Consider the following 10,281-nt stretch of genomic DNA (forward strand, 5'->3'; position numbering starts at 1 on the left):
TGATGTGTGACACCAAAAACCCTGGCATAATGTTTACGCACAATATACGTGTTTACTGTACGGGTTTGATACTGGTATCCAAGAGTTTGTGGAACAGTGTGTCCTTATAACATGTCTTTCCTGGTAGTAGAATCTGTTTCATTCTTCAGACCCATAGAAACAGGCTTTCTCTTTCTGTATTGATAGATAAGGAAAATGAGAGAAGCTAAGATTTATAGAACATACTCAGCGCCAGAAATGGTGCTGGGCACTTTACGCCCATGATGCTGTTTTAGAAGAAATGAGATGTTATAGGTGTAATTGTCCATGGTCACATGGCAAGAGGGGGTGGCCCTGGCATTCAAATTCACATCTGTGACATCAAAGCCCTGGCCCTCTCCCCTCTGCATGCTGCATGGCTTCCTTCATGGGACAGGGAACAGAAGGATTAAAAGGAGGAGGAAGACAAGAGGGAAGGGGTGGGACCCCTTTCAAACAGAGCACAGAGCTAACTCACCCTTCGCAATGAGCTTTTTAGTATCTCAGCCATTGAAACAACCGGGGACCATGTTCTTCAGGTCTCAGGTTATCTCTGGCATTTACTAGAAGCCCTTGCAAATAGCAACCACAACAATAAAGTCAGAGTTCTTGTTAAAGCTTTCCCCTGCAACAGCTGTTTGAACGCTGCTCTGGCAGCCTTCCCTGGAGAGGCTGCTGGTTGAAAGCTGGAAGGGAGTGGTTGCAGAAAATGAGAAAAGGATTCAAGGATGGAGAAGGCCAGGGCATCCCAACCAAAGGCTTGAAGAGCTTCATAACCATTCATAATCCCCTGGAAACTCTCTTATGAACCAACTTGAAGCCTTGGTCTCCCTGGTGAAGAAATCAGTGCCCTACAAAACAGAGGCCATGCTCAGTAACTCAGCATGCATCACAGTGAAAAGAGCACTGCCACAGCTGAGCTCTGGGTCGGGCTGAATGGAGAAACCATCTTCCGGCCAAGGAGTCTAAGAGCTCTTCCCAGAAGATCTCAGAAAAGTTACATGACTCAGTTAGTATGTAACTGTGAGTGAGTCAGATAAACTCAGAGAGAAAACCCAGGGTTCTTTGTCCTCAGCAATTTAAAATGTGCTGAAGAGAAGTCTGGAAAGAGAGCTTGCTGAGTTTCCCCGTCAGCTGTGCCACTGATTCACCCCTTTTGCTTGCCTAAGTTTTATTCTTCTTGGATTTGAATTTCTCTGAAGAATCAGACAGTACTTTCATTCAGAGAGCTTGTAACTAGGCCTGATACATGTCCAGAGTGCTCACTACCTGCCCCCACAATGTCCACACCCACATTCCCGAATCCTCCAGACTTTTCCAGGACCTCTCAGCTGCAGGCCACCTTTCTCTCTCAGAGTTGCCTCACACACAGATGGGCCTCGTTCACAGCCTCATTCCTTCCTGCCAAGGTTATAGTTATATCTGGTCTTCCCTACTAGACTGTAACTCCCTCAGGTGCAGGGGTCCTCTCCTGTCTGTATCACCGCAGCACCCAGTTACGTAATGGTTTAGTTGCTAAGTCATGTCTGACTCTTGTGACCCTGTGGACTGTGGCCCACCAGGCTCCTCTGTCCATGGAATTTTCCAGGCAAGAAGCATACTGGAGTGGGTTGCCATTTCCTTCTCCAGGGGATCTTCCTGACCCAGGGATCAAACTCGAGTCTCCTGCATTGCGAGCCATCTCCTCCATTGCAGGCAGATTCTTTACCAACTGAGCCACCAGGGGAAGCCCAAAATAATAGTGCTGAAAAACATTTGTTGAATGAGTAAACATAATTTTATACTAAGAACCATAGTATCTTAGCATTTTTTGATAATCTAAGGGGTTGTGTAACTGGCCTTCTTTCTCCAACACATTCTTTTTTGTTGTTGTTGGGGGTTTGTTTGTTTTTTTCAACTTTTTATTTTGTATTGAGGTATAGCCAATCAACAGTGTTGTGATAATTTCAGGTAAACAGCGAAGGGACTTAGCCATACATATATATGTATCCATTCTCCCCCAAACTCCCCTCCCATCCAGGCTGTCACATGATACTGAGGAGAATTCCATGTGCTATAGAGTAGGTCCTTGTTGGCTATCCATTTTAAATACAGCAGCACCAACACATTGTTTTTTAAATACCCTGTAACTACAGGAACGACTTCCCTGGTGGCTTAGTGGTAAAGAATCTGCCTGCCAAGCGGTAGACAATTAAACAACAACAAAAAGCTACGATCACTACTTCTCCAGGTGGCCCGTCCACTGGTAGACAGATGTCCGCTGACAGAGGCGCCAGGAACCCGCCTGCTTTTAACTCCGCACCGTGGGTGGTGATCCCAGTGTCCCCCTCTCCCACATGCAAGTCTTTCATACACTTCAGCAACTACTGGTGACCTTCCGCCTCTGCGTACATTCCGCTGTATCTGTCTTACTCTTAAATTATGCTGTGGTTTTCTTGGGGCTAAAGGTTTGCATTCTCTGAAAAATTGATCATGAGTAAGACTTTAGGGAAAAAAGGGAAATTAATTCTAGAGAAGAATCTTGGTCAATTTAATATCAGTATACTCAATTGCATTTTGCCATTTGTTCCCAAATTTATAATTCCGGTCTGGCCCTCTCCCTAAACCCCAGAGCAGTTTATAGTCAGCGCGTTCACTTGGATATCTGATGACATCTCAAAAGCAGCTCTTGATCTTCCCCCCAAACCTCATCCACCTGTGATCTTCCCCATCTCAGTTAATTGAGGCTCCACCCTTCCAGTTGCCTAAGCCCAAATTTTAGCTCATTCTTGATTCTTCTCTTTTTCATACATCCCTCATCAGAAAATCCTCTGGACTCTGCCCTCAAAATATGCCCAGAATTCGGCAACTTATCACCTTCACTGCACCACCTGGACATTCTTCACCTGGGTGTGTGTAATTATGACCCGAGCCATCTTTCAGGTTTTACTCTTGCCCTTCCATAGCCTGTTCCCTACATGGCAGCCAGAGGAGTGATGTGAAAAATGTATGTCAGATTATGACCCTCCTTCGTGTAGAACCTTCCCATTTCTCTCTGTAAATGCTGTGCTCTTAAACCAGCCACAGCCCATGCCGCGATGAAGCGCCCTCTTACCTCTCTGACCTCACCCCCTTCTCCCCTCCTTGCTTGGGCTCCTGCAGCCACACTTGGTTCCTCGCTTTTCCTCAAACATCACAGGCACACTGTCCCCCTCAGGCCCTTTGCACGGCTGTTTCTTTGCAAGGCTTCTCTCTGCATGGAACCATCTTCACCCAGATCTCCATGGAGTTCATTCCCTCGCTCCCTCCAAGTCTGTACTCAAGACCTTTTTCTCATTAAGGCCTATCCTGACCGTCCCATGTAATACTGCACCCTCTCAGCCCTCCCAGTGTTTCTTACCCTGCTGATTTTTTCCATAGGAATCATTCTAATCTCGTAAAAAGTCTAAGATAGGCTGTTCATTGTTTATCGTCTGTTGCCTCCAGTAGAAAGTAAGCTGTCTGTGAGCAGGGAATTTTGCTTGTTTGCTGGGCCACCAACACTGTCCTTAATTTCATACTATCTCAGGATTCTCCTTATAAAGATTAGCTGTAGAAGTTAAAAGGAAACTGTTACTCTTTTTTTCAATTTCCAGAATACTATAGTTTCAAATAGTCCAATCATAAAATCTATAGCCAAGTAAAAACTAGTAGTTTTCTATAGTAAATGGAATTTTCTTTTCTTAGTTTTAGAAATTAGATGATTGAATTTCAGTATCTGAGGTGTGACAGCTGTTACGTATTGGCACTTTGAACCTTGACGTCCCAAGGTTCAAAGGCTGTGCGTTATTTATTATAGCAAAAGGCAAACAGCACATCCTTTATTGCTGAGAAATAAACCAAGAACTCTGAGGAAACTTTGGGCAGAAATTGTAAAATGGCTAAAGTTTCTTTGAATTAAAAAACTTTAATCAGTGTAAAATTTACCACATCTGCTCTGCCAATCCTAGAAACTTTTCACACTGATCTTATTTTAGTTTTTACCTGACTCCAGTACATTGCCATTAAATTAGTTTTATAAATTAGAAAGGATTCTTGGGCTTGTGTCTTAAACGTTATATTCTGGTTAGATGTGGACTTCCAGCATTTCAAGGCTGCTAGCCAACATTTCAAGGCAGTTGCCCTGACACCCAACATTTAAAGGTGCCCCATCTTCCTCATGTTTGGGTTGAAGCAGGAATGTGCTGTGGTTCTCTTTCTGAGAACACAAAATTCCAAAGATATCTATTGTTTCTGAATATGGAAGTAACTGATGGATTAAATGCACTCTGTGACCTGAAAGGAATGTGACTTTTTGGCCAACAGAGAACTAAAATATCTAAATGAAGATGCTGAAAGGAGATTTTCAAAATATTTTGAACAGTGCAGCATGGCTTCAGTATGTCTGTAGTGTTCAAAGATGACCTCGTTTGCATATATGTTTTTATCCTTCCATACATGTGTCTTGAGTTTTTTAAAGTTACATCCTATACATCCAATATCCAGTTTTCATAGTTAACAGACCCCAGGACCCTCAAGTTGAAAACACTGGGTACCCTCCCCAGAAGTCCAAGGAAATGGACTTGCCACATGGACACTAACCTTGTGGAAGTCTGAGACTTGAACCTTAAAAATTATTTTCCAAGGCCATGAACAGTGACCTTGTCAGTTTCAGAAGATCACCATAATAATAGAATTAAATGAGCCATTTGTACCAGTTGTCTGTTAAAGTTTCTCTCCTTGGTATTCATCTTGCTGTTACAGAAATTATGGATCCTGATGAGCAATTAGAAACCCTTCACGAAGCACTGAAACTGCTGCCGCCTGCTCACTGCGAAACCCTCCGGTACCTCATGGCGCATCTGAAGAGGCAAGTTTCCAACTTGGAATATACTTGTACCACATCCAGATGTTAAGAATCAAATGAAAGCAAAGGTGAAAGAGAGGTCAGGTGATCTGTTGAAGAATGAATAAATGCATAGCTATCTTGTCCCCTGGTGTGAAATCACACATTGAGAAGGAAGGCTAAAAATATTCTGTAGTATAATATGGTATGCAGACTTGATTCTTTCATAAATGGATTTGCAGTTCCAGTATATGTTTGCAGACATGTTAGAAATACCAATATTCTGCCAAGGACATGCATTAATTTTTGTGGAAAGGGAAAAGGTTGCAGCTATATAAAGACACTAGCATTAATAGAATAAAGCAAGAATGAAGCAACTTGCAAGAAAGCTCACTTTTCTTATGTCTTGCTCCAAAATAGGCACTTCAGACTTACTATTTTAGATTATTGAATTAATGTTGCCAACACTGAAACCTGCTGTAAAAAGTGATGGAGTAAAGAAAGGGGTAAAGAGAGGAATGGAAAATAAAATATTTCAGTTACTTCTGGTTTAATGTTTTAAAGTGATGGATGGTGAGGTAGCTTTTTTTCCCGGCTCGGTCACCCTCCATCTCTCCCAGTTGAAGCAAAGTTTCCAAAATTATATGACCAAATTTTAGTAGTTTTAGGGTCCCATGGACGGAGGAGCATGTTAGGCTGCAGTCCATGGGGTCGCTAAGAGTCGGACACGACTGAGCGACTTCACTTTCACTTTTCACTTCCATGCATTGGAGAAGGAAATGGCAGCCCACTCCAGTGTTCTTGCCTGGAGAATCCCAGGGACGGGGGAGCCTGGTGGGCTGCCGTCTGTGGGGTCGCACAGAGTCAGACACGACTGAAGTGAGTTAGCATAGCATAGCATAGCATAGGGTTCCCAGATGTAAGACCAATCAGAAGTAAACAAAAAAACAGAACTTGACATCTACTTTGTACACCTTTAGGTCCAAGTTACCCAAAAGTGAATATGTAACTCATGGTGCTTTCAGAGACTCTACATGCTCTCCATCTTTAGAAGCACCCTAAGTTAAGACTTTTAATATGCTTATAACTTCACTTATAAATTCAAGTTCACTGCATATGTGGATGCAGTTAAGAACTCCACACTAAAACAAAGGAGTAACTCTCAAATTATAGTCTCTGTGCCTTTGCTGTAGCAATAAAAATCATAAAAATACTTAACACTCCCTGATGAGGTTGCTTACTCCTAGCCGTTTCCTATTAATATCACTGCCACTCTCCCCCTAGATACTCAATAAACTATTCAGCTTGCAAAAACTCTCTATAGGAAACAAGATCTCACCAAAGTGGAGGGAGACCTGATGGGTCATCAAGATGACCCAGCCCCTTCCCTGCAGCTCTGGGCCGTGGCAGGAGAATCCACAAATAGAACAGAACCCACTCAGGCCAGCACATCAGCTCTGGCTTCAGCTCCAGTGGTCACCAGAAGTTTAAATTATTCCTATCATTTACTCTAAGGAGAGTCAGTACTTTGAAGTTGAGAAATAACCCAGCAGAAGGGTTGATCAGTGGACACAACCCACTTTGAATCTTGTTTTTGTTTTAGCGCTCCAGCACGACAAAGACCCCCATGCCCTACATGAAGTCACCCTCCCTTGTATTTTTTCAGAGTCACCCTCCATGAAAAGGAGAATCTGATGAATGCAGAGAACCTTGGGATTGTTTTCGGCCCGACACTCATGAGATCTCCAGAGCTAGACGCCATGGCTGCCCTGAACGATATACGATATCAGAGACTGGTGGTGGAGCTGCTTATCAAAAATGAAGACATTTTATTTTAAATTTTTAGTTTGAAGGAAAAAAGAAGTGTTTTACAGATGAAGGAATGTTTTATAGTAATTTAATTGGCTCTTATAGCTGAATTATTTCTTGGTTAGAAGTTTGGGCATATAACCAGATTAAAATGAAGGAACCTCCCATTGTTTTCATAGCACCGCTCAGCTGTCCTTGTAAAACAGTGAACACACGCTTTCCAGTTCTAGTAATCCTGGGTGTTTATCATGTTCAGAGAAACTCAAGCTATTGCATGATTAGCCCCCTGTTTGGCAAGGGAACCCCATACAAAGGAGACACCAAGCCTGCACCGCCCCTCATCCTGGGTCGCCTGTGGTTGTAATTCAGCATGTTTCGCAGAGTAAATCTGTCGTGACTTTGCTTTTGGGTCCTATGTCATTGATTTCTGATGCTTCTATAAACATGCACACAAATGGAGAAAACAGTACCTCTGGCTGCTGCATTGCCATAGACTATAACATATGCCTACTTTTCTCAAATGCTTCCTTTCTGGTTTCTCTTAGTTCTTCTCTAACATAGTACTTTCTTTCCAGCAAAAGCAAAATGTGTTTTCAGATTTGTTACTTTAGTAAATTATCTCTACCAATAAAAAAAAGTACAACAGAGCATTTTGTTAAATTATTATTGGTCTTCAGTTGTAATTTTGTGTTTTTATCTGGCATGCATTTATTAATTTATTAAATTTGGCTTTTAGAAATAAAAAATATTGATAGCTTACTGTTTTCTCATGACTGATCCTATGTGGGAAAATGTGTTTGACCATTTATTTAATACTGAGTATTCCGTGCCACCTCTCTTGTTTACCGTTGAAAGTTTTGCATTGAATGCTCCTTAAAAAAGTAATTTAAAACTGCTTAGAAATAGAATACCCACTCATGGATTTATTTCTCTTGCATACTCTGGCAGAAATCTAGAATATTATCTCAACTTTTGGGGGGAGTGGGGAGGGCAGGTAGGAGTTCATTCTAGAGCCATCACAAAAAGAAAAAGGGCTAAAACAAAAACAAAACAAAAAAAACCTGACTTTCTAAACACTTGGTTCGTCAGCGATGCATGCTGCTGACGCCGTTGAGCTGACACTACCTGAGGGGAGTCTCGGGTAAGCAGCCTGAATGGGGAGCGGGGGTCTACACCACCCAGCACTGGGAAGCCCAGGAACAGGCCTGCTGCCGTCACTAGGCACTCACGTGCCTTTGAGCAAATGACCTTCCACATTCTGTTTCCTCGTCTGTCAAATGAGCGCCCTTCCAGAACTGAAGCTCTGTCCTCCTTTAAAAACTGAAAAAGTAATACAAGACACATTTCCATTTTTGCCATTTCAATCCGTAATGCTTTTAAGACTATCTCAATGATAATGGGAACTGACAGAAGTATGTCGTTTTCCACATTTTTACCCTTAGGCTATAGTAGAAAGTTGATCCTATGTTTTATTAATGTTTATGCTCAGCAAAGTGTAGTTACGCAGTCCTTCACAACTATCTCAACCACAGTCACCCATGAAAAATGTCACTGCACTAAGCAGCATGGGGTCCCTAGATTAATGAAGTTCAGAGACTAGTTTTCTATACCATAGATGCTGTCTGAAGTGAGGTCGCTGCAAGGCACTGAACACTAAGGCGTTCTGACTTCTGAAACACGTTTGTCGGAGAAAGCTGATCGTGTCTGGCTGTCCCAGCGTTAGGCACACCTGAGCTGCCGCTACATCCTAGGGACTGAAGTCCGTGTTGCACTAAGTCCTTTTAAAGGAGACTTCAGTTGTAAAGAAATATGCCTTTTAGAATATAATCACCCTTTTTTTGCCCTGAAAGTAACAGATACACTTGACTTTAGAGCAGGCACTTTCTGGAATGAGGTGGATCTGGACCAGGAGCAGTGCCTGATCACAGTAACTATGAAGCAGATGTTCAGATAAAGTTGTGAGTATGTCTGCAGACAAGGTTACTGTTTACCAGGTTTCTGAACAGTGCACTGAGCATGTTCTGAAGTAGATGGATGTGTGGTTCCTTCCCCTGAGATGTGCAGGTACAAATCACAGCCACATCATCTGTGAGCACCCTGGTACCATCGGGTGACACTTCTTGAACTGAAAGAACAAATCTCAGTCACTTAGGGAAGCTCTTATTCAATAATTCAGAGTCTTTTATACATGTCTTTCTAAAACTACTTGGAGATTTTTTAAAAGCATGACCGTCTATAAAAAGAGGCAGCAGCCTCAATTTCCATCCCATTGGGAGTGGGAGGAGAGGCCAGTGAACCTCTCCACCATCTCCCACGGATCTGGCAGTACTGCAGATACTCTGCCCTGAGCATCAAGCCCAGTTCTTCTCAATTTTCTATATATAGTTTTAAAGAAATTATTGAGAAGTGAAAGATTTCCCTTCTCTACATTTTTTGTTAGTTTTAAAATGCCAGTTAGTTATACCAGTCGGTCAGAGGAGGTAGTTCTTCACTGAATTGAGATGAAAAAATGTGTCCTTAAGTGGAAGAATGGATATATATCAAAATATTTCTGGTTACCTAATGAGCTCAACTAGAAGGCCTCTGAATAAATTAGCTTCAGGGCTCCAACACTTCATTTTTAACAAAATATTTTCGAGTTTATGGTCCCAAAGCTGATTAGGTATTATTCCTAATCCACTTACAGAGCCAAAAGTGTTTTGTATTTAATGCACAACGGAAAAGAAGTAACCAAACTCTTCCCAACTATGTTTTAGCCATCGGGAGAGCCCATGGCAAGTCTGTATAACACTCACATCTGTCTCCTGGTGTTAACGAGAGGCTTTCCTCTTAGGAACGAAAGTAACCATGCTCTCTACACACATCATTACCACACATCACCCCTCCACTGGACGCGGGGAAGCTCTGGCCCTTGGTTGCCGAGTGTCGTGGGGGTAGAGAAGGCTGAGGAGTAGAGCACTGTCCGGGTTCAGTCAGCATCTCCAGTTTTTAGTGATCTAGTTTCCACTTGCACTGTCTCAACAAGCGGAGCCCGACCTGCATCCCCTGGTGCGTCTGCACTTACTCCACACCTGGTTCCTGCCTGCCCCCTCCCCACGGGCCATGCACTGTGCTATCCTGGAAACAACATGAGCTCCAGTCCTCAAGGAATGCACCAGATCACCCTGGCCTAGGGAAATCTGAGTCCTGCTCTCTCTCCCTGTCTTTCCTATGGGCCTCAGTACTAGCTGCCTGTCCCCGTGGTGAGATGTGTTCTCTGGAAAGGGCCAACAGAGCGCGAAGAGGCCCCGTCAACCATCCCCTGCCGTGGAGTCACTGGCCCCTAATCCCCCGACATCTCATGAGGCTCAGGGGTGATGGAATCAGTCAGTGTACTGCAGCCGAGTGTACTTTTAGCTCATTTTGGCTAATTCCACACATAGTTGGTGGTCTTTCTGGAAAAAGACATGATCTCAACCTGACAGCTCAAAGTCTTACCATTTATCTAAAACAGACTGTGACAGCCCGCACAGTTCCCTAATAATAATGAAGGGGGGGAAAAACCAGGTTGCTTTCTCTAGATTTTTATGGTCAAGGACTTAGATTATAACTAATACACCAGATCTTATTTA

At 43.0% G+C, this 10,281-nt stretch overlaps 1 protein-coding gene across 1 annotated transcript in view; it reads left to right on the top strand.

Moving 5' to 3' along the window:
- Positions 1-7,430, top strand: part of LOC105002943 (N-chimaerin) — a 48,523-nt gene extending 41,093 nt beyond the window's left edge. The window contains exons 6-7 of the mRNA XM_010859803.1: positions 4,780-4,885; positions 6,528-7,430. Coding sequence (XP_010858105.1) covers positions 4,780-4,885; positions 6,528-6,699 — 278 coding nt within the window. The 3' untranslated portion in view covers positions 6,700-7,430. The remainder of the gene's footprint in view (positions 1-4,779; positions 4,886-6,527) is intronic.
- Positions 7,431-10,281: the final 2,851 nt, after the last annotated feature.

Source organism: Bison bison, unplaced genomic scaffold (genome assembly GCF_000754665.1).
Source record: "Bison bison bison isolate TAMUID 2011002044 unplaced genomic scaffold, Bison_UMD1.0 scf7180017864460, whole genome shotgun sequence".
Classification (NCBI taxonomy): Eukaryota; Metazoa; Chordata; class Mammalia; order Artiodactyla; family Bovidae; genus Bison; species Bison bison.